General features: G+C 45.6%; 1 protein-coding gene across 1 annotated transcript in view; it reads left to right on the forward strand.

Annotated features, from left to right (window-relative positions):
* The window catches only part of MYO5B (myosin VB), a 177,996-nt gene that overhangs the window by 63,902 nt on the left and 89,247 nt on the right, over positions 1–24,847 (forward strand). Inside the window, exons 13-16 of the mRNA XM_029283377.1 lie at positions 360–457; positions 9,662–9,748; positions 20,522–20,636; positions 21,546–21,757. Coding sequence (XP_029139210.1) covers positions 360–457; positions 9,662–9,748; positions 20,522–20,636; positions 21,546–21,757 — 512 coding nt within the window. The remainder of the gene's footprint in view (positions 1–359; positions 458–9,661; positions 9,749–20,521; positions 20,637–21,545; positions 21,758–24,847) is intronic.

Consider the following 24,847-nt stretch of genomic DNA (forward strand, 5'->3'; position numbering starts at 1 on the left):
CCCAGGGTCATGTGATCCCCTTTTGCAACCGTCTGACAACCAAAGTTGAGGGGGAAACCAGATTAACTTAACAACCGTGTGACAAATTTAACAACTGCAGCGATCCACTTAACAACTTTGGCAAGAAAAGTCGTAAAACTCACTTAGCAAATGTCTCGTTTAGCAATAGAAATCTTGGGCTGAATTGTATATTATTAAATTTATATGCTGCCTGTCTCCCTATATGGAGCAACTCTGGCCAGCTTACAGCACAATAATGTGAGTCGCTTGGCCATTTCATCCGTTTTTACCTGCAAAACAAGCCTTGTCACGTTCTTCCGCTTCCTCTGAAGTTACTATATATTTTTTTCCTCTTTCAGTTTCGTAATTCTTTGCACCTGTTGATGGAGACCCTGAATGCTACCACTCCCCATTATGTTCGGTGTATCAAGCCCAACGATGAGAAGCTGCCTTTCAGGTAAGGATTGCTTCCTGAGGAGATCAGAGATTGTGTAGCTTGCTGAAAGACGAGGGGCAAAGAGGCTGCGACTCATTTGTTACAAGTACAGTCAGTCCTTGACTCACAGCAGTTTGTTTAGTGACCGTTCCAAGTTACAACAGCACAGAAAAAAGGGACCGTTTCTCACACCTATGACCATTACAGGATCCCTGTGGTCACGTGATCAGAATTCAGATGCTTGGCAATTGACTCAGATCAGGGGTGTCAAACTCAATTTCATTGAGGGCCGCATCAGCATTGCAGTTGCCCTCGGGGGGTGGGTGGGTGTGGCCAGGGTGGGTGCAGCCTACTGGGTGGGTGTGGATGGAGTGGGTGTGGCCTACTGGGTGGGCGTGGCCAGCTGTACATCGTTCGCATCAAGGGTGCCTGTGGGGGCCTGGGCAGGAGTGGGACAGATCTGGGGGTCTCTGGCAGAAGGGGGGGGGACCAGGGCAGAGCCCATCAAGCCGGATAGGTGAAGTAGGCGAGGGTCATTTGCTGGCCACTTCCAGGCGATGGTCCATTTCTTCATTCCTCACAAAGGGGGACCCCTCCCCAGCAGGCACCCAGAGGGCAGGGCCGACACGGCAGGGGCCGGTTCCTCGCTGTTTCCAGACGGCCTTGTGGAGCTAAGACTGAATGCGTTTCAGCATAGATGGCCACCACAAAATTGTACATTGGCTCCCTCCCGGCCGGCCTGGGCCAAGGCAGCGGGGGCCGTTCCCTCAGTTTCCAGGATGGCTTCGGGGGCCCCATGAAACCACTTCACGGGCTGCATCCGGCCCCCGGGCCTTGTGTTTGACATGTCTGACTCAGATATATGACGGTCGCAGTGTCCCGGGGGTCACGTGATCCCCTTTTGCGACCTTCTGACAAGCAAAGTCCATGGGGAAGCCAGATTCACTTAACAACCGTGTTACTAACTTAGCAACTGCAGTGATTCACTTAACAGCTGTGGCAAGAAAGGTTGTAAAATGGGGCAAAACAGCTGTCTTGCTTAGCAACGTAAATTGTGGTCGTATCTGAGGACGGCCTGCACGTCTTTCCTAAGGAGGGAGGGAGTTGCAGCGTGGTTGGTAGCTCTGCCGTTCTCAGAAGAGATGCGGCCGCTTTCAGGAATTACAGAAAGATCATAAAATGGGGCAAAACTCACTTAACAACTGTATCACTTAACGACAGAAATGTTGGGCTCAATTGTGGCCGTAAGTCACGGACTGCCTGTTCTGACTGGGCACCTTAATAAAGAATCCTTCGCTGTCTTTGCATAACACCCTGAACTGGGACGGTCATGAACTTGGTGAATTTATGCAAGATGCCAAAATTAGCCAGTTTTAACTTTAGTGTATTTATGTATCTCTGCCGCTGGTGCAGCTGCTTATCTCACAGCAGTGATTCTGTGAAATATTTGCTGCTTAGTACGTTTTTGTCAACCGTGTTATAATTACAAGCCCAAGAAAGTGCTTTAAAGTGCTTTTTGTCCACCTTAGCAAGTTTAAGGTGTGCGGATGTCAACTCCCAGGATTCCCCAGGTGGCTGTTGTGTTTGGTTTCGGCTTAGTTGCATAATGACTCAGTTCGTTGTGCTGTGCTGACCCACATAGTTGTAGTTTACTCAGCAGATAGCAGTACCTAACCAACCTTGATTTGATAGCTAGCCATGTTCAGTTCTTGCTAAATTTGGATCGGAGACCACCTGAGCCGTGGGTTCAACTTGGACATTGAAAGAAGTCCCTGGAAAGCACATCCAGGGACTTTATTCAGTTTCTAAGTTAAACTCACAGCTCAGGTGGTCTCCGATCCACTTTTTTCAGTGCCATTGTAACTTCAAACGGTCGCTAAAGGAATGGTTATAAGTTGAGGACTGCCCGTAGTGCATTTCCTCCCTCACATTTCCCATCCTCAAGATCAGAACAAAGAAAACGTCTATGTTGAATGTTGAGTTTAACCACTTCTGTGAAAGTTTAGGGAAGGAAAGATCGTCAGCAGGAGCAATGAAGCAGTCCCTGAGTAGAATGTAGTTAGTCCTCGACTTACAGCTGTTTGGTTAGTGACTATTCAGACTTACAATGGCACTAAAAATTGTGAACCGTTGTTCCCATTTACAAGCCTTGCAGCCTCCCCCCAGGGTCAGGTGATCAAAAACCAGACCCTTGGCAACTGTGTGATCCCTTTTTGCAACACCTTGTCAACACTTTGTTGACAAACAAAGTCAACAGAGGAGGCACTTGTAACCGTGTTACTAGCTTTAACCACTGCAGCGATTCATTTAACAACTGTGGCAAGCAAGGTCGTAAAATGGGACAAAACTTATTTAACAGCTGCCTCGCTTAGCTACAGAAATTTGGGGCTTAATTGTGGTCGTACGTCAAGTACTACCTGTATAGTAGCCGGTGCTCTTTTTGTAAGAAAAAGGGTGCCGGAACTCATGTCTTGTTAATCTTTTATTTAAAAAATTATATATTCAGTTCCTAACATAAATTTAATTTATTGTATTTAAGATAAGTGTTCATAGTAAATTTTACACTAAAAATTTACAAAAAAATTTTCAATTCACCAACGATTTTTTAAAATAAATTATTTACCTTTCGCACGTAGTCAATCACTGTACACACACCCACACACGTCAGTTGTGTAACAAAACATAACGGTTGCTGCTCACAGTAAGCACTCAACGCGATCACACGACCAATCACAAGCCGAGCAGTGCCACAAGCCGAGCAGCGCCATCACAACCAACGCGGATGAAGTACGCATGCATCGGACTCGACACACATGCAGCCCGCACACACCATTTTAATGATTTTGCTGCCAACCTGCTACGCTCAACAGGGTGATTCAAGTCCACGTGGACCAAACGTCAAATTTTCAAAAGTTACTTTTAAAACTTGGAAAATCCATCAAAAAAAGGTGCTGGAACTCCTTTCCGGTGCGTTCTATGACAAAAAAAGTGCTGATAGTAGCAAAAGGTTAGTAGCGTTACCTTTAGGAGAAATTTAGCAGAAATGAGACAGGGAGTCTTCTTAGCTGACACAGCAAGAAAAATACACTGGCTGCATATTTTACCTAATCACAATGATTGGATGTCCCAAAGGTGCTTTTTCAGGAGGCAACTGGACTTTCTTGTTTTTCTTGGAAGACCTTTCACTTCTCCTCCAAGAAGCTTCTTCAGCTCTGACTGAGGAATGGGGGAATGGAAGGATTGATACTCCTTGCAGTCAGTTAATCATTTGCCTTCTTTTGGAGAGTCGTTAAAGCTACCTGGAGGCTTCTCTGTGTCCTCAGGGTCAACCTGAGTGGTGCAAATGGATGTGGAGCCTTCTTGGAACGGCTGAAAGGACCGTGTTGTAGACTGGAGATAGACAATGCCGTGTCCCTCCCCCTCTGTTGAGGGAGGGCTGTTCAGTGTTGACCTAGATGGCCTCTTGGACCCCTCTTTCAAACCAGAGGTCCTCTCTGTCCAAAATGTGGACTTTGCTGTCTTCCAAAGAGCGGCCTTTGTCCTTTAAAGGCAGATGGACAGCTGACTCTTGTCCTGATGGGTTTGTTCTCCTGTGCTGTGCCAAGCGTTTGTGAAGTGGTTGTTTCGTTGCCCCAATGTAGAGATTGGCACATGACTCACTGCATTGTACTGCATGTACCACGTTGCTCAGTTTGTGTCTGGGTGTTTTGTCCTTGGGTGGACAAGTGTATTCTTCGGTTTAAAGTGTGCACATATGTTGTGTTGGCTGAAGAAAAGACAAACAAGAAAGTCCAGTTGCCTCTTGAAAAAGCACCATGATCTGGATGACTGAGAATCTCCATAGACACAACAATTGGATCTGAACGTTTCTAGATGTTTAAGAAACTTCTCATTACTAAGTCTTCCATTCTTTCCAGTCAGTGTCTGATTTAAATAGGTTGTTGCAAAGGATGCTAATATCATTCAACATGCAACCTCTGTTATGTCTTGAGCAGTACAGTATAAATAATTACAGCTTTATGGTATCATCATTCAGTACTCAGTTTCTTAATTAAGTCAGATTAGGGGATGTTAGTTCTGTAATCAGATATTGTCCTGGGATTCCATGTTGCAAGAAGTTTATTCCATTAGCTTTTCTGAATTCTCAGATCTAAAAGTAATGTAATAATTTGGGCATTTCAGTGTCCTGAAAAAAAAAGGTACAACAAGCTTGTATTGATTATCAGTAACAGACTGCTTAGCCCCATACATTAGGAACTATTTCTGGATCATCCCTTTGGATATTCATGTTCCATGCTTCAAAAGCATATAAGGAAAGGCTGCAGGAATTAGGTACGTCTAGTTTAACGAAGAGAAGGACGAGGGGGGACATGATAGCAGTGTTCCAGTATCTCAGGGGCTGCCCCAAAGAAGAGGGAGTCAAGCTATTCTCCAAGGCGCCTGAAGGCAGGACAAGAAGCAACGGATGGAAACTCATCAAGGAGAGAAGCAACCTGGAACTAAGGAGAAACTTCCTGACAGTGAGAACAATTAACCAGTGGAACCACCGGCCTCCAGAAGAGGTAAATGCTCCAACACTGGAAGTTTTTAAGAAGAAACTGGACAGCCATTTGTCCGAAATGGTCTAGGGTTTCCTGCCTGAGCAGGGGGTTGGACTAGATGACCTCCAAGGTCCCTTCCAACTTTACTATTATTATTATTATTATTATTATTATTATTATTATTATTATTATTATTATTATTATTATTATTATTATTATTATTATTATTATTATTATTATACGAATGCATGTGTGATCCCTGCAGATACAGGTAGTCCTTGAATTACGACTGGTAAGCTTAGTGACCATTCAAAGTTCTGATGGATCTGCCTTGGAGCTACTTACAACCTGGAGTCAAAAGTCCAACAGTTGAGCTTCCCTCCTCAGTCACATGATCGAACCTATGATGCTCAGCAAGATGGCCACATTAACGGCCATTTGCAGCATCCTGCGATGACATGACTGTGTTTTACAACAGGTGACCATCTTACAAAAAAGATGTTGAGACTCTAGAGCAGGGGTCTTCAAACTTGGCCCTTTTATGACTTGTGGACTTCAACTCCCAGAATTCCTCAGCCAGCATAGCTGGCTGAGGAATTCTGGGAGTTGAAGTCCACAAGTCCTAAAAGGGGCCAAGTTTGAAGACCCTTGCTCTAGAAAGAGTGCAGAGAAGAACAACAGAGATGATCAGGGGACTGGAGGCTCAAACATATAAAGAACAGTTGCAAAAATTGGGGATGCCTAGTTTAATGAAGAGAAGGACGAGGGGGGACAGGATAGCAGTGCTCCAGTATCTCAGGGGCTGCCCCAAAGAAGAGGGAGTCAAACTATTTTCCAAGGCACCTGAAGGCAGGACAAGAAGCAACGGATGGAAACTAATCAAGGAGAGAAGCAACCTAGAACTAAGGAGAAATTTCCTGACAGTGAGAACAATTAACCAGTGGAACAACCTGCCTCCAGAAGCGGTGAATGCTCCAACACTGGAAGTTTTTAAAGAAGAGATTGGACAGCCATTTGTCCGAAATGGTATAGGGTTTCCTGCCTGAGCAGGGGCTTGGACTAGATGACCTCCAAGGTCCCTTCCAACTCTTTATTCTGTTAGTCTATTTTACTGATAAACTGGCATTTCTGGTTTTCAGTAAAACTGTGCCCATAGTGAACTACGAACTCACTTAATGACCACAGCATCTACTTAATGACCAAAATGCTTGTAAAATAAAGTTGGTCACGTGACTGATCCATTTTACAACCACTACGGCTTACAAGCACGGTGGAGAGACTCCCGTACGATCATATATTCAAAGCTCCAAAAAGCATGGATGAATTTCTGTGTCCACCTCAGACTGGCAGAGTCGCCACTCCTTGAGATTTAAACCATAATTTGAGTGAAAACCTCTCAGGTCCACTTCACGACAGAGAAGAATCACTAGGAAGCCGTCTAATGAAAAAAGTATCCTAAGTATCCTATTAAATCTTTTTTCACTAAAGAAATTAAAGTACATGTTCTGGACCAGGATGATGTATTACTCCCCACTTTCATTTTTAAGCACACAAGAAAAAGGATCTAATCTGGATCGGTCACTGGGACCAGAGGTTTAGTCTTCCGAGCTTTGGGACTTGGGCTGGAGTCCGGAAAACTAAATCTCTGGCGCCAGTGACTGACCCAGATTGGATCCTGCAACCTTATCCTGGGACACGTATGTTCTCGCCTTCACTCACAAGAAAAAGGGCACGAAAGCACGGCCCTGAAAAGAATCACGGAGGCCCTCTGGTACAGTTTAATTAATCCCTTGTTTTGTGCTGGAAACCAAGAGCAATTCCCAACACAGGCTGAATTTCAACATTGGTCGAAGCTCTCTAGCAAATAAAAAAAAAAATAGAGCCTTGAAGGCAATTGTTTTTATGGTCAAAATGCTTGATTATCAACCTACGTCAGCCCACCTGATCCCATTGGATCTGATCCTGTTCTTTCGGGCAATAAGGAATTAATCTTCCACCTCTTCTACGTGATGGCCCTTTGCAGATTTGGAAGGGAGCCTTTCAATTTTCTTGTCTCACTTGGTGACATTTTCCAGTCCCCGTTTACGATGGTTATAGCTGACAAAACCTGATACCCTTTGTTCCCAGTAAAACATGTTCCTGGACAATTGCTTTTTGTGTTTCTTTTAATAAAGTTATATAAAAGAACAATTGCTGTGTTCCACATGTGCAGAGGCAGATGTACTTTCGAAGCCACGACAGCATCTCAGAATCGGCCTCTTTGGCTCAATTGCAATTCACTCAGAGGAGAATTGCTGAGTTGTTATTTACGCTATTGAACCAGGGTCACACGTGAATACACACGCAGAGATCTGGAATAATGCATTACACGTTTGCTCTTGTGTATTTACGTTTTTGATACATTCCTGAAAATTTGGCAGATCCTGTGGGGGGCAAGTTTCATTTACCTTGCTTTCTTTTTATTGACTTCCATTTTAAAGGGCGCTAGCTAGATACGAAATGTCTCTTAAGTTTTAGAAAGAACTGATCCTCACAGATCAAATCTGATGGTTTGTTTATTCGTGTCAGAAGCATCACAGTTAAAATAAGGCATACTATACGATAGCGGTCCCCAATCTTTCTGGCTGTGCGGACCAGCAGCAGGAGGAAGATGGTTTCGCACGCGCAGCCTAAATCCCAAGCATGTGCAAATGAAGCTTTGTGCGCTCACTCGCCACTTGCACAGCCCAGTTCCCAACGTGCCGCAAATTGGTACCAGTCTGCGGACCGGGGGTTGGAGACCCCTGCTATACAACATAAAATTTAAAATAAAAAATACAATATTAAAACATGTACAAGTTAAACAGACCTTGCCCAGGAACTAGCACCATTAATTGTGTTTGTCTCACGGCCATGTCATGCGTCAGGTGTGCATTGATCAGGAAACAAAGGACAGGTATACAATCCCAAATCTGATGAAGAAACTATTCAGGAATGTTTCAAAGAACAGCCAAAGAGGAATGAGAAAGTTTCCATTCCGATTAGCCTTTTCTGGAAAGGTGAACTAGGAATTAGAAATTCCCCAAAGGAGCCACTAATTAACCACCAGTATAAACCAAACAGCATTTCCCCAGCCTGGCACCGTCAAGACATGTTGATTTATCAGTAATTTTATTAAATGTATCAAGATATAAAATACAAAAGAATCTGGAGCTCTGACAGTAGCAAGAATGCTCGATGCACAAAAATGGGAAGATACTTTGATTGCCACAACGGATGAGTGGCTGGAAAAACTGATGGGATCTAGCAGAGAGGCTTAACTTGACTGCTTTAATCAAAGAAAAGAACACTTTTCAACTTTGTTTCCAGTTGGAAACCACTTCTGGATGTTGTGTTTGATTGAGGTGGGAAAATGGAATTTTGACTGGGTTTTGTGATTAGGTAAATTTGCTTGCTGGACCATAAGCTGGACCCTAAGAAAGGCTGAGCGCCAAAGAATGGAGGCCGTTGAACTCTGGTGCTGGAGAAGACTCCTGCGAGTCCCCTGGACTGCAAGGCGATCCAACCGGTCAGTCCTGGAGGAGATCAACCCTGACTGCTCTTTAGAAGGCCAGATCCTGAAGTTGAAACTCAAGTCCTTTGGCCACCTAATGAGAAGGAAGGACTCCCTGGAGAAGAGCCTGATGCTGGGAAAGATGGAGGGCAAGAGAAGAAGAAGGGGACGACAGAGAAGGAGGGGGCTGGATGGAGTCACTGAGGCAGGAGGCGTGAGCTTCAAGGGACTCCGGAAGATTGTAGAGGACAGGAAGGCCTGGAGGAATGTGGTCCATGGGGTCGCGATGGGTCGGACACAACTTCGCAACTAACAACAACAACAACAAGTTTGCTAGTATAGAAATGACTAAAACGGGTTAGTTTCAGTCATTTCTGTAACAGCAACCTTATCTAATGCTAGTTTGATCAAAAATTATTGTCAGTAGTAATAATTTAGTCAATAATTAGACAAAAAAGTAACAAGTTGAGGCTGTAACGGTACTGTCTTAGTCTACTGTGCTAAAAAGAGTCAGAAGTCAATGTTTTCCTTTCTTTTTTGCTCCCATTATCTTTCCTTTCTTTCTCTTCCCTTTTCCCTCCCCTATTTTCATTTGCTTTTATATTTACGTCTTGATAAACTTAATAAAAGTATTGATAGATAAAGACATGTTGGGAGTTCAATGCAACGCTTACCGAAGTCTTTAAAGTTTGGGAAGGTTATTCTTAAGATTAGCATTGAGTTCATAGCCCAGGGCTAGGCCACCTTGGCCCTTTTATGACTGGTGGACTCCAACTCCCAGAATTCCTGAGCCAGCCTGGCTCAGCTTGGAAACCTCTCCCTTTCCCCTCAGCATGGCTGGCTCAGGAATTCTGGGAGTTGAAGTCCACCAGTCATAAAAGAGCCAAGGTTGCCTATCTCTGGCCTAGGCCTAGGCCACTTTATGACTCGTGGACTTCAACTCCCAGAATTCCTGAGCCAGCCATGCTGAGGGGAAAGGGAGAGGTTTCCATGCTGAGCCATCTTTCCTGGCTCAGGAATTCTGGGAGTTGAAGTCCACCAGTCATAAAAGAGCCAAGGTTTCCTACCCCTGTCCTAGACCATGTAAATGAACCGGGATCGGGATGGGCCGTACTGCTGTGTTCACGAGTGCCATCAATTGTGTCTTGACAGCTTCGATCCAAAGAGAGCAGTGCAGCAACTTAGAGCTTGTGGAGTGCTGGAGACCATCCGGATCAGCGCAGCCGGCTACCCATCCAGGTGACTTTCACTTCAGAACAATTCTGTATTTCTGTTTTTCTCTATTAACAGTCGTGCTTTAAAACAACGCAGGAGACAAAGACTGAGAAAGTAAACTCTTAAGGCAGAGGTCTCCAACCGTGGCAACTTTACGACTTGTGGACTTCAACTCCCAGAATTCCTCAGCCAGCATGGCTGGCTGAGGAATTCTGGGAGTTGAAGTCCACAAGTCACCAAGGTTGGAGAGCCCTGCTCTGAAGGGCATGTTTTAAAGTACACACACACACACAAAATGACTAGAACTTTTCTCTGTGAAGTCTGAACTCTTTGGTAGAATGTTAGAACTCCTTAACCAGTTTCCTCTCCAGGTGAAGCTTAATCCAGGTGGACGCCTTTTTCCTGGATCCTGCTTTCTCCTCCAAGAAAAGCTACAGGGGTTTGAGTCTGCATTGAGAAACATTCAAAATGTTTACTGTTTTGGGCTTAGTAGGAAATACTACTACTACTACTACTACTACTACTAATAATAATAATAAATAAATAAATAAATAAATAAATAAATAAATAAATAAATAAATAAAAAGTTGGGAGGGACTTTGGAGGTCATCTAGTCCAACCCCCTGCCCATGCAGGAGACCCTAGACCAGTGATGGCAAACCTTTTAGAGACCAAGTGCCCAAACTGCAACCCAAAACCCACTCATTTATCGCTGGGTGCCAGATGGGACGTGGCCCACTGGGTGGGCGTGGCTGTGGTGTTCATGGCAGACTGGGTGGGTGTGGCCAAGGTGGGCATGGTCACCTCGATGTTGCTCGTGGGGAGGGACGCTTGTGGGGGCCGGGCAGGGTTGGGGGAGATCCAGGGGTTCTCTGGCAGGTGGGGCAGTGGGCAGGAAGCTCGTCCTGCAGGGTGAGGCGAGGCAGGGTGGGGGTGCCCTTGTCGCAGGGCAAGGCGAGGCAAGGGCTGGGGCGACTGCTGCCTTCACACCATCGGCCCCCACACACAGAGGCCAGCGAGCACATGGGGGCCAACAGTGTCCATCAGCAGCCACAGCCTGCCGGCCCCTCGACCGGCGCACTCTGGGGCTCCGCAGCACGCTGCCAGAAGTTCAGAGAAGCCGCCTCTGAGCTGGACGGCCAGCCGACAGCTGAGGAGGCGATGCAGTGGGTCGTGCCCGGGAAAAGGAGAGCATGCGAGGTCGGGAGGCATGGGACGGGGGGGGAGGGAAACTAGCCGTGCTGAGATGCATCTGGCCATGTGGGACCTTGGCGAGTTAGCGGGCGGCTGGTTGAAGAGAGACGGTTGCTATCTCTGGGGCATGGCATGCGTGCCCACAAAGAGGACTCTGAGTGCCGCCTCTGGCACGCGTGCCATAGGTTCGCCACCACTGTCCTATACCATTTCAGACAAATGGCTGTCCAGTCTCTTCTTAAAAACTTCCAGTGTTGGAACACTCATAACTTCTGGAGGCAGGTAGTTCCACTGATTAATTGTTCTAGCTGTCAGGAAATTTCTCCTTAGTTTCAGGTTGCTTCTCTCTTTGGTCAGTTTCCATCCATTGCTTCTTGTCCTGCCTTCAGGGGCTTTGGAGAATAGCTTGACTCCCTCTTCTTTGGGGCAACCCTTGAGATATTGTAACGCTGCTATCCTGTCCCCCCTCGTCCTTCTCTTCCTTAAACTGGACATACCCAATTCCAGCAACCGTTCCTTGTATGTTTTAGCCTCCAGTCTCCAGTCTCCATGTCCTCAGTTTGAAGGCCATTCCCCCCCCCCCTTGAAATGGGGTTGCCTGTTGAATGGAGAACACAACACACAATATTATGGTGAACTTGGCATACTTTCAGGAATGTGGCCTGAATTTTCTGCCAATATGAAACAATTCCTTTGCAACCCTTATGTAGTGTCCCAGTGTGCTGGTCACTGTCATTTGAAAAAAAAAAAAATCCTGTTCATAGCACTGATTCTTTCCAAAAATAAATGCCATCCTTCTTCCATGGCATCTTACAATCACATTTGGAGCCGAGGGAGCTGTTTCAGAGATAAATCTTGACCTCTGTATTGTGATACAGATGACATGTCCGGACTATCGGCCATATCCCAGAGAGAATCTGAAGTATAGATTGAGCAGTCAGCAGTCTACATAACACGTTCTGCATCCGTGTTTCAATCTATTTTAAATTATGTGAATATTTTGCTGCGCTGTCCTCTAGGAAAAGCAATGAGGGAGAGATTATGTGTTTGGCATTGGCCTGTTACTGTTTCAGTCTCCAGGGGACAAAAAATAAATGTGAAGGCTGGTCCAGCTTTACACATTCCAAGAGTTTATCTGAGATGAAGATGAAAAAGGTGCCGATACTTACAACCTTGCTTAGGAGCAGAACTTCAGTCACAAGTTGAGGCATCATGTGGTCAGACCCGATTCTTCAACAATTTCTTTTAAGGGAACCACACGGTCGTAAGTCTGAATCCACTCTCCCAGATGGGTGTTTTTTTTTACTGGAAACCAGCAGAAAACGTCACACATTCCAGTCATGTGACCATGGAACACGGCACCTGGTCATAATGCAAAGTGTTTTTGGCAAGGGCCTGAAATGTGGTTGCATGGACCATATTTCAATGCAAGCTAAAATCTCTAGCACATCAAAATAATATTCAAATCCTTTTGTGCGTCTCCCTTGTTCGTGCCTTCTGTATGAACTGTGGACTTCAACTCCCAGAATTCCTGAGCATCGTACCAAGCAGTATATAGATCATTCAGGTTAGCTTGTTACAGGTAGTCCTTGACTTACAACAGTTCATTTAGTGACCATTCAAAGTTACAACGGCACTGGGAAAAGGGACCGATGACCATTTTTCACACAACCATTGCAGCATCGCTGTGGTCACGTGACCCAAATTCAGATGCTTGGCAACTGGCTCGTATTTATGACGGTTGCAATGTCCCAGAGTCACGTGATTCCTCTTTTGGGACCTTCTGACAGGCAAAGCCAATGGGGGGATCTATCCATCCATCCATCCATCCATCCATCCACTTATCTAGAAAGCTATTAATCATCTTTCTCCTGCAGTAAACATTTTATGATAAAGTTCAGCATATCTTACTAGGAAATTCTCTCCTTCCTTTGTTAATTTGGGGAGTTGTTTAACAGATTTCACACTCTGTTCTCAAAGTAATGGAAGACCTTTATATAATATTTATGGTAACCTGTCAAAATAATAGAGAGAATTCACTAGTTTAAACTTGACAGCTTGTTGATTCCTCCAATGTAAATGATAGGGGGAAGTCAGGATCTGAGCCAATTGGCTTCAAAGCGAGGCTGCGCTGTGGCCCTCCGCAGAATTCCTCAAGGAAGCCCTGCCTGCAGGGTGCCACTTTTTTATGCCGAAATTGACAGTTTGTGCGCTCAGACATGAAAAGATGCTCCAGTATTTCAGGGTCCTTGTGATTTGGTGTAGCTGCCGCTGCACTATCCGAGTGACAAATGTAATTTGTGCTGTACTATCTCCTTTTTCTTCCAAGAATTTTTTTTCAATTTTTTGGGGCCAGCTTGTTTGTTCTGCTGCTCATGGAATTATTTAATCCCAGAATAAGTACATTGAATGGATCCAGTTCGCTCGCCATCAGCTTTAAAGTCTGAGAATTTAGGGAGGGTGGCTCTTCAGCTTCTTGCTCCATCCACTGTGCAGCTGCAGACTTAGATTTATTGAGCACCAGGAAGCACTGGAGGTTTTTAAGGAGAGACTGGACAGCCATTTGTCCGAAATGGTATAGAGTTTCCTGCCTGAGCAGGGGGTTGGACTAGATGACCTCCAAGGTCCCTTCCAACTTTACTATTATTATTATTATTATTATTATTATTATTATTATTATTATTATTATTATTATTATTAATTATTTATTAATTATTAATTATATAACAACAACAACAACAACAAAACAACAACAACAACAATAATAATAATAATAATAATAATAATAATAATAATAATAATAATAATAATAATAATAATAATAACCAGTTTCATTTTTATTGGGACTGATAGACATTTTTTTCTATGGAGTTCAAATCTTCTACCAAGAATTGAATTCACAGATCTCTGCACTTTAGATAATTATATATGGGGCATTATTATTAGGAGCTATCCAGGTCTGATCTCAATGATATCGCAGGAAGTCCTTGAGTTACAGCCACTTGCTCAGTAACTGTTCAAAGTTACGATGCTGCTGAATGAAGGGGACTTACAGCCGGTCTTCAAAGTTGTGGCTATCATAGGCTGTCCCTACGATTATATGATTTGGGTGCTTGTTAAACGACTTGCAGTTTCAAATGCAGGAAATCGGGAGCCCTGGCAGTTTAATGAGTGCAGGTTTATTGCCTGCTAACGTTCTCTTCAAGGATCTGAACTACCAACAGCCGAAGCAAGAATTCAAGGGAGGCAGGATTCTGGTGGGCACGAAGGGATTTGAGATTGATGATGCCCTTGACCTCTCCCTCAGGCTCAGCCTGGTCACTCCTACACTCACAATTACAACAGTTGCAGCATCCATTGGATCATGTGATTTCCTTGCTGGCTTCTTACAAGCAAAGTCAATGGGAAACTGGTGGGAGACCTCAAGTTATTCTGCTGCTTTTTTGACCATAGCATCTGCCTGCAGCATCTAATCACACTTGACAATGCTTTGTAGGCCCACCCATGCTCCCTAGTGCCTGCCTGCACTCCATAGCACCCACACACCCACCTGCCTTCTCTAGTGCCTGCCCATAGTGCCCATCATGCTCTGTAGTGCCCACCTGTCTGCTCATGCAGTTCTTGATATTGCTATTGCATCTTTCTTTCTTCTGTATAAATATAACTCATTATTTATAAAGTGCTTGCAAAGATTATCTCCGTATCTAAAACTAATAAAGGAGGTTATATAATACAAACATACAAAACACAGTAAAACCAAATCATAAATGTCTTGTTTAGCAAGAGGAAGATAGACACCAGAGAGCACTTTGATCTGACCTAGTAGGGTTTGAAGATCCTTCATTGAAGCTGAAATGTTAGAGAAAGCCCTTCCATTTTCCTACATGGAGACCCAAAGAATGGCAAATCCTCATTGGGGACGTTGTCCTTCCATTGTAGCACTTTGACGTGCATGTGATATGACAGACATGTCAAACACAAGGCCCGGGGGCCGGATGCGGCCCGCGAAGTGGTTTCATGGGGCCCGCGAAGCCATCCTGGAAACAGTGAGGGAACGGCCCCCACTGCCTTGGCCCTGGCCCAGGCCGGCCGGGAGCCAATGTACAATTTTGTGGTGGCCATCTTGGCACTTGCCCCAGTGGACCATGCCTTGGCACTTGCCCTGGTCCCCCCCCTTCTGGCAGAGACCCTCAGATCTGTCCCACTCCTGCCCAGGCCCCCACAGGCACCCTTGACGGGAACGATGTAGAACTGGCCACGCCCACCCAGTAGGCCACACCCACTCCATCCACGCCCACCCAGTAGGCCGCACCCACTCTGGCCACCCCCCCCACCCCCCCAAGGGCAACTGCAATGCTGATGCGGCCCTCAGTGAAATTCAGTTTGACACCCCTGTGATATGGCCTTAAAAAAAACAGACGTTTTTTTTTTTTTTAAAAGATCTGCGTGCAGGTTCAGTGTTAAGCTCTCCAGTGTTAATTGTGAGGGAATGTAGTCTAGATTCCCAGGAGGGAGGGGCTGCATTCCAGAGGAATAAGAGACAACTCAGGTCACAGTTCAGTGGTGGCGAACCTATGGCATGCACGCCAGAGGTGGCACTCAGAGCCCTCTCTGTGGGCACCCCAGCCCTGCCTCCCCCCACGGCCTCCTCCTCACCAGCAGCCCCCCCGGAGGAGAGTTCCCCTGGGTGCCGCCCGTACAGAGCAGCACTGCCAAGGACATGGCAGCCGGGTAGCGGGGACAAGGCTCCATCATGCACAGATGATGCTGCAGGGTGCGGGTGGAGGGTGTGGCCACCATGGCGCTGCTGGGCTGCCTGGGTGATCTACGGCGGGCCGTGGAGGCGGTGGATGGCCCTGCGGGCAGGTGGGGCACAGTGGGGTGGGCAGGGCGAGGGCGGGGTGGTTTTGGGGCACTCGGTCTCTAAAAGGTTTGCCATCACTGTCATAGTTTGTGTGGGAGAAAGAGGGTGGAGACGGCTCCTCCCTAATAGTTCCCAGAATATATGCTTTGTGGGGGTGGTAGCCTGCTTCAGTTTGGCAAGAGTCTGTTTACGGGGGAGGAACAAGAAAGAAATCTGCTTGGAAGAATCAGAATGGGTCTTCTTGGAATTTAAAATGGTTCACGCTTAGTTTTGTAGGAGTCTTTACCGCAGGGGTTCCTGGAGATTCTCTTATCTCTTGAGGTAATTACATCCCAGCACCTTATTTGATCTAAACTGAAAAGGCCAGATTCAGTTTGGACTATTGCACAAGAGTACAAGATAATCTAAAATGAAAGAGAAAAAAAAATAATCATCCCTGAAAAACAGCAAAAAAAAAAAACCCTACCCACTTTATGTTTAAAGCGGCTGTTCTCAAATTAATGAATGTTGGGACAGGAAGCTGATTCCAAACCAGCGTCAGGAGGGGGAAAAAACCGTTTAAACATCAGATGTACAACTATGGGGCAAAGGTAGTTTATTTTACGCAAGTTTTTCTTCGTTAAAACAGTACAAAGTCCAAAAGTGATTTATATGCATTTCTTGAACAAAGATGTAATTGTGTCATAATGATAAAAGGTGTGGATTGTGATGACATTTGTGCTCTAGGAAAGAGTAAGCCAATAAAACTGGCAGGGTGAGAATCTCAAAAGAATTGGATGAAAGACGTGCGGGGGTGCAAAGTGGAGCTTCCTGGTAAGAAACGGACGGGGGAGAACAGAACATCTTGAGCTCTTGGGAGGAACCTGACGTGCATCAACACCAGCTAAAGGCACAGACAGCTGTGATTTCATATTGTTGTGTCTAGAATCACCTGCCAGAAACAATCTGCCTGACTCCCAGCAACTCTGAGTGGTTGACAAATGGTTAAAAACATTTTAAAAGAAGAAAATAGCACAAAACAAAGGGAATAAAGGTGGCAGAGGAAAGGGAAGGAAGGAAGGAAGGAAGGAAAGAACTAAGGAAGGAAGGAAGGAAGGAAGGAACTGTCAACTGTAGCCCAGACAGGAAACATGGCCAGATAACCTAATTCTACACTTTATTGTAAAGCTATACTGAGGGAATCTTCCCAGTCTGAAAGTCCAGTCCACTCACCGTCTGCTTTACAGCCTGAGAACTTAGGGAGGGGGGCTCTTCAGCTTCTTGCTCCATCCACTGTGCAGCTGCAGACTTTGCTGTCTCTTTCCAAGCTGAGACTCTCCATAGACACTCTTACCAAGCGGTTCCCTGGGCCAGGGGTCCCCAGTACCCTGGCTGTGGACCGGTCCAGGTCCATAGCCTGTTGGGAACTGGGCTGCGCAGCTGGAGGTGAACAGCGGGGCGAGTGAAATTGTGCGTGCATGGTGGGATCTGGATTGCACACTCCCTCCCCTCCCCCTGCCAGTCCATGGAAAAATTGTCTTCCATGAAATTGGTCCCTGGTGCCAAAAAGGTTGGGTACTGGACCCCTAGGCCAGTGATGGCGAACCTTTTAGAGACCGAGTGCCCAAACTGCAACCCAAAACCCACTTATGCATCGTCAGGTGCCGGGTGGGTGTGGCCCATTGGGTGGGCGTGGCTGCGGTGGTAACACCAGACTGGGTGGGACTAAAAAGTTCAATCAATCAATTCCAATTTTGCAAGATCTGTTTTTTTCCGTGAGAAGTTGAAATTGACTGATTGATTGAATCCTTTTTTTTTTTTTGCACATGGCAGCGGAGGCCTAAAGAGAAAAGGTTTTATAAAACCCAGCTGCAGGCCTAGGACTGGGACGACGGTGCGCGTGCCCACAGAGAGGGCTCTGAGTGCCGCCTCTGGCACCCGTGCCATGGGTTCGCCACCACTGCCCTAGGCAGTCTTCCAACTTATCATGACATCAGTTTTGATATGTCTGAGGAATTCTGGGAGTTGAAGTCCGCAAATCTTAAAGTTGCCCAGGTTGGACACTCCTACCGTAAAGCATACATCCAAGTTTTACAGTCTTGTAAGCTTTCAATTTCTCCCTTCTGTTCCTTTTCTCTCCCTTCCTTTCGTGTGCACTTAATCATGGCATCAGCTGGCAGCCCCAGGCAGACTCCCTTCCTTCAGAGGGGTCCATAACTCAGGGACTTTAATCTGCAGTGGGCTAAAACTTGGCAAACAAAGAGCCAATTTCAGAATCCCGCCTGCAAGTTCTAAATCTAAGCACTGTGGCAGGAGATGCTTCCTCCAAGGATTAAAATATTGCTCCAGCCAAAGAGACGAGAGCTTTGACACGCTCTGCTGGAGGCTTGCCACTTCCTCCCAATTTCTTTTATCCAAGGATTTAATTTAAATGTTTAATCAGGAACTGAAAGTTTACAAAGACCACAGAACCGGTCACGTTTTGGGCGCAGAAGTGCTGCTGGAAAAGATAGGAAGAAGCTTTTTCTTCTGAATTTATGCATACAGGTAGTCCTTGACTTACAACCACAGTTCAGCCCAAAATTTATGTTGCTAAGCGAGACAGTTGCTAAGGGAAACACTGCTGTTGTTAAGTTGGTCATGTGGCTGTTAAGGGAATTTGGTTTCCCCGTTGACTTTGCTCGTCGGATGGTCGCAAAAGGAGATTGTGTGATCCCAGGGACACACTGCGACCGTCGTAAATGCAGGCTAGTTGCCAAGCACCTGAATGTTGATCACGTGACCAGGGGACGCTGCGGCGGTCGTAAGTGTGAAAAAGAGTCATAAGTCACTGTTTTCAGTGCCTCTGTAACTTCAAGTTGTCCTTAAATGAACTGTTCTCAGCCGAGGATGTCCTGGACAGGAACTCTGCAATTCAGTTACTGAATTACGTCTGGTGCTTTATGCCTTGTTGGTTTACGCTTCCTGTTTACTGGCTGAATAAACTGCCCTCCCTCTTCTTTCTGTTTATAGGTAGTCCTCAACCTATGACTGTAATGGAGCCCCAAATTATGGTCATAAGTCATGTCAGTCATTAAATGGATCGTCACCACGACTGACCTGATTTTATGACATTTTTTTGACTAAGCGAATGTCACGGTCCTTAAGCCAAACCCATTGCGTGCATTGGGCTCTTCTGCCAGAAATTGGAAGTAAATGCCGGTTTCCATATAAAAAAAAAATCATAAATTGTGCTCATGTGACGGTGGGATGCTAATAATAATAATAATAATAATAATAATAATAATAATAATAATAATAATAATAATAATAATAATAATAATAATAATAATAATAATAATAAAGTTGGAAGGGACCTTGGAGGTCATCTAGTCCAACCCCCTGCTCAGGCAGGAAACCCTACACCATTTCAGACAAAGGGCTGTCCAGTCTCTTCTTAAAAACCTCCAGTGTTGGAGCATTCACCGCTTCTGGAGGCAGGTGGTTCCACTGGTTAATTGTTCTCACTGTCAGGAAGTTTCTCCTTAGTTCCAGGTTGCTTCTCTCCTGGATTAGTTTCCACCCATTGCTTCTTCTCCTGCCTTCAGGGGCTTTGGAGAATAGCTTGACTCCCTCTTCTTTGGGGCAGCCCCTGAGATACTGGAAGACTGTTATCCTGTCCCCCCTCGTCCTTCTCTTCATTAAACTAGACAGACCCAATTCCAGCAACCGTTCCTTATATGTTTTAGCCTCCAGTCCCCTGATCATCTTTGTTGCTCTTCTCTGAACTCTTTCTACAGCCTCAACGTCTTTTTTTACATCGCGGTGACCAAAACTGGATGCCGTATTCCAAGTGTGGCCTTACCAAGGCCTTGTAAAGTGGTATTAATACTTCACATGATCTTGATTCTATCCCTCTGTTCATGCAGCCCAGCACTGTGTTGGCCTTTTTGGCAGCTGCAGCACACGGCTGGCTCATATTTAATAGCATAATAGCCATAAATAGCCATAAATAGCCATAAATGCAAGCACAGGAGGGTGGGGAGGGAGAGGGAGAGAGAGGGAGAGAGCTTGTGTCAGATTTTAAAATCTGGGTCTTAAGTACCTTTTGGGGGATCTTTGTAACTTTGAACATTCACTAAGCGATCTTCCCTGCTAAACAGCACCTACCGCATCCCCTTGAGAAGGACTGATTGACAGATAGAAAACAGTGGGGGGAACCGCTCTCAGAAACAGCCCCCCCCTGAGTTTCAGAGGGCCACTCTCCTCTCGGCCCTCCGGGAGCCGGGCTTTTCCCAATTTGTCATTGCAGGTGTTGGTGTGTCTTAGGAAGCCTCCCCCCCCCCCTTAGGCTGTATTGTTTTAGTGGTTTATGAGTTTTTATATTGTGTCTGAAATGTTGTGGGCCACCCGGAGTTATGCACTTAAGATCGGCAGCTATAACACTTTTGAGGGGTCCTGGGTGGCCTCTGAGCTCGGTTGTTTCGTTACAGATGTTTCGCTACCCAACTAGGTAACTTTATCCGTGCTAATGATGCACTTTTGGGCAATGAAACGTCTGCAAGAAAACAACCACAGTCAGAGAGCGTGAAGGACGACCCCTGAGGTCAGCTACAAATATTCTCCTTTATCAGTATAACAGTTATTAAGTACATCTTCCGGCGGGTGGCAACAGTTTTGCTGTCAGTTTTTAACACTGGCTGTCAAAGGAGGCTGCACCGCTCACCTTTTTGATTTAATGTCTCCCCACTGATTTCTGGCTTTTTGTCATTTTTCTTTAGGTGGACCTACCATGACTTCTTGAATCGGTATCGAGTGCTCATGAAAGACAAAAGTATTTCGAAAAAGAAAGACAAGACACTGATTTGTAAGACGTTGTTGGAAAGCCTAATTAAGGTAAGAGGTCAGAGATACTTTATATCAGTGGTGGCGAACCTATGGCACGGGTATCAGAGGTGGTACTCGGAGCCCTCTCTGTGGGCACACGTGCCGTTGCCCCAGCCTTGCCTCCCCCCACGACCCCCTTCTCACCAGCAGCCCCCCTGGAGGAGAGTCGCCCCCGAGCATGGCCCACGTGGAGCAGCGCAGCCAAGGACATGGCAGCCAGGCAGCGTAGACAAGACTCTGCCCTCCTGCCCCAACACGCACAGTTGATGCTGTGGGGCGTGGGCAGAGGGCGTGGCCGCCGTGGCACTGCTGGGCTGCCTGGCCGATCTGCGTCGGGCCCTGGAGGCGGTGAGTGGCCCTACGGGCAGGCAGGGTGGGACAGCGGGGGCGGGGCACGGGGTGGAGCGGGGGCGAGGCCAGTTTTTGGGCACCCGGTCTCTAAAAGGTTCGCCATCACTGCTTTATATTACCAGATCAATCAACCAATCCATTGAATTGGCATGTAATCCAACATCACTGTAGTCCTAAATCCATAATTCTACTCCTCCATTTAACTATAGTCCAAAGCCCCTGAAAAACCATTGCAACCTCTTTGTCAGAAGACTGGAAAGAACGATGGGATCGTTTGGAAGAATCATTTTAATATAGCTTAATTCTGCTCCTTACTGAAAAACTCTTTGCCTATCATCACGTTCCTATTTTAATCATATTTTGTTAAGTGCCAACTTGGATAAATCTTATTTGTTCTACCATATTTAATTTATATTCAGCCAAGCAAAACACTTGGATTAGGTCACATATTGCACTAAACAATGGTATGCTCAAATTTGGTGGAAGGAAGGGAGGGAGGGAGGGAGGGAAGGAAGGAAGGAAAAATGCTTTTTAATATCTTCAATTTTCCTTTTACACTTTCCCAAGGATCCTGACCAGTTTCAGTTTGGACGTACAAAGATCTTTTTCCGTGCTGGCCAGGTGGCCTACTTGGAAAAATTGCGGGCAGATAAGTTCCGGGCTGCCACCATCATGATACAGAAGACGATGCGCGGCTGGATGCAGAGAAGAAAATACAGGAAAACCAGGGAGGCAGCTTTAAGTATCCAGAGGTTCACCCGAGGATATCTGGCACGCAGGTAAGCATAAAGCGAACCTTTTCCCAAGAGAATTTGCTTGCTGGAAATATGGGAATCTGTCCACCTGGCATACAGTATATGGGGCGGCCCACGTTCGAGATCCGAGTGGCATGAGACAGGGTGAGCTCCCGTCCTCGCCCCCAGCTCCTGCCAGCCCAGCAGTTTGAAAGCATGCAAATGCAAGCGGATAAGTAGGTACCACTTTTATGGGAAGGTAACGGCGCCCCGTGGCATCATGCTGACCACATGACCACGGGAATGTCTTCGGACAGCGCTGGCTCCACGGCCTTGAAACGGAGATAGCAGCGTCCCCCTAGAGTCGGCAACGACTAGCGTAGTAAAATCCGCAAGGGCTCCTTTATATATGGAAAGCCATTAAGTTGGATAGCTGCAGTTTTAGAATGATGAAAGAAATAACATTCTTTTTTCTTATCCGAGCAAGGTTGAAAATTAGATATATGAACAATATGAATCGTATAAGAGAACATAAAGGCTCTTTAGCCCCCGAGTCCGATGCTCTGCTCCGCATAGGAAGACGTGTTTAAGCCATTCAGACCGAAAGCTACCCAGCTTTCCTTGAGCACATCTGGCAATCCTGAATCTATCAAGTCACTTGCAGTTATTAAATTACTAGGATTTTTTCTCTTAATAGTAAAATATTGTGTTCATAAGCTGGGAAACGGCCCGGGATACAGGCAATTGCTATGGCATTTTTTTTTCAGGATTCCACCTAACCAAAACAAGAAAACCCCCAGTTACTACAATTAACCCAATCACAAAATATACAAAAAGAATAAAAAGAAAGAACCTCAACAAAAGAGCACGTTTTATTTTTTTTAGAATTACTGTATAAAAATTATTTTTAACAACAAAGGAAACCTTGGCCTGCAAGCCAGTTGATGCCTACCCTTTTGCCTAGATCAGGGGTAGGCAACCTCGGCTCTTTTATGACTCGTGGACTTCAACTCCCAGAATTCCTGAGTCAGCTCTGCTGACTCAGGAATTCTGGGAGTTGAAGTCCATGAGTCATAAAAGAGCCGAGGTTGCCTATCCCTGGCCTAGATGATAAAAAATCAAAGCGCAGAGAATATTGTCTAGCACCCTGCTCTCCGAACGACCACCGGTAGCAGAATCATAAAAATCTCTTTATGCTCACACGACTATAAAGGAAATAGACTAAATTGCTAATGCCCCCAGTCCTAGTTTTCGGCTCATATGCTTTTCTGGTGCCTTGGGAAAAACAACGTGGCAGTTGCTGTGATGGAAAGTACGCAAAGAAAGGTCATTTGTAAAAAAAATAAAATAATACAAGTAGAAATGTTTAAATCTTTCAAGATCTTCTGAGTTCTTTGCTACTATCATTCCTCTGCTGGATTTAGAAGCCCTGTCAGAAGATCTGATGGCTGCCATTTTGTACTTAAGTCCAGTTGCATAGCAACCGTTCAGAGTTACAACAGACCCCCCCCAATAAAAACCTCATGATCTGATTTTAAAGTTATGACTGCTGTCTCCCCCCAACGGAGTCACAGCATCACATTTTGAGCACTTGGCAACAGACTCACTTTTATGACCATTTGTGGTCACATGACTGCAGGTTTTTTATGGGGTTTTTTTTTGCCGGTTTCTGGTGCTTGCTTCCGGTTTCTGACAAAAAGCACTCATTGGATTCATTTAATGACTGCAGCATTCACTTAATGACTGCAGCGCTTGTTTAAAGACTGCTGCAAAAAATGTTATAAAATTGAGTCCAGTCACAGGATGACCTGTAATATCTTACCGGCTGTAATTCTGGCCTCAGTTACAGTCACAAGGTGTGGGCTACCTGCAGCCAGACATTTTCCACAAATTGGCTGAGACCCAGGTTGAGCGTTACTAGAGCAGCTAAATTGGCAAACTTTGAAGAATAATGGAGAATAATGGCTGCTTTGAGACTAGAAGGTAGGGTTGAAATAGTAAACCTTCCACTGACAGAAAAATGAATTCTCCAGAAACTTTGTAGAGCTAGAGCAATTCAAAGGAAAATATCATCAGGTTTTTTTTAATTAATTCAACATTTGGTCTGGTGATCAAGGCATCAGATTCAAAAGTGGGAGACGGTGAGTTCTAGTCCCACCTTAGCTGGGTGACATTTGGACCAGTCACACTCTCTCAGCCCACCTGATAGGGTCGTTGTGGGGAAAATAAGAACAGGAAGGTGTGTTGCATATGTTTGCCACCTCGAGTTATTTGTAAAAATAATAAAGGCAAGATATAAATAAAATAAATGATAAAATAGATGAGGTTGTGAAGTCAAACTTGTCCAGAATTAATTTTGAAGTGATACAAACAGTTGTGGGACAATATTCAGAGAGACGTCAAACATTCCTAAGAAATGGGGAGCGATCGTTTCAAAGAAGAGCGAGAAAAGCTAAGCAGATCAATGTGGTGCAATGCTCGATGTTGCATTAAACCCATCAAAACCCAAATTCAGATCTTCACTCTCTGGGTAACATTGCACCCATATCTGACCCTCAGCCCAGTCTAGCCTATAGGCTTATCATGTCAGGCCCTAAACCAAGAATGACACCTTTGTAGGAGATGACCAGGCTGAGCCCGAGGAAGGGGGGGATCAAACGCCTCGTACGTCACGAGTCCCTGCGCGCCCGACAGAGATCTCAGCCCAGCCTGCCTTGACTGCTTTTCTTATCTCCCGCTCATTTCCCTCAACTGTTAGTTGGTCAGATTCTTGTAGAGACCTTAAGCAGTGCTGGGCTGCATTAACAGAGGGATAGAATTGAGATCATGTGAAGTATTAATACCACTTTACAAGACCTTGGTAAGGCCACACTTGGAATACGGCATCCAGTTTTAGTCACCACGATGTAAAAAAGATGCTGAGACTCTAGAAAGAGTGCAGAGAAGAGCCACAAAGATGATCAGGGGACTGGAGGCTAAAACATATCAGGAACGGCTGCTGGAATTGGGCATGTCCAGTTTAATGAAGAGAAGGACGAGGGGGGACCGGATAGCAGTCTTCCAGTATCTCAGGGGCTGCCCCAAAGAAGAGGGAGTCAAGCTATTCTCCAAAGCGCCTGAAGGCAGGAGGAGAAG

Source organism: Protobothrops mucrosquamatus, unplaced genomic scaffold, assembly GCF_001527695.2.
Source record: "Protobothrops mucrosquamatus isolate PMUCROS unplaced genomic scaffold, P.Mucros_1.0 scaffold70, whole genome shotgun sequence".
Lineage (NCBI taxonomy): Eukaryota > Metazoa > Chordata > Lepidosauria > Squamata > Viperidae > Protobothrops > Protobothrops mucrosquamatus.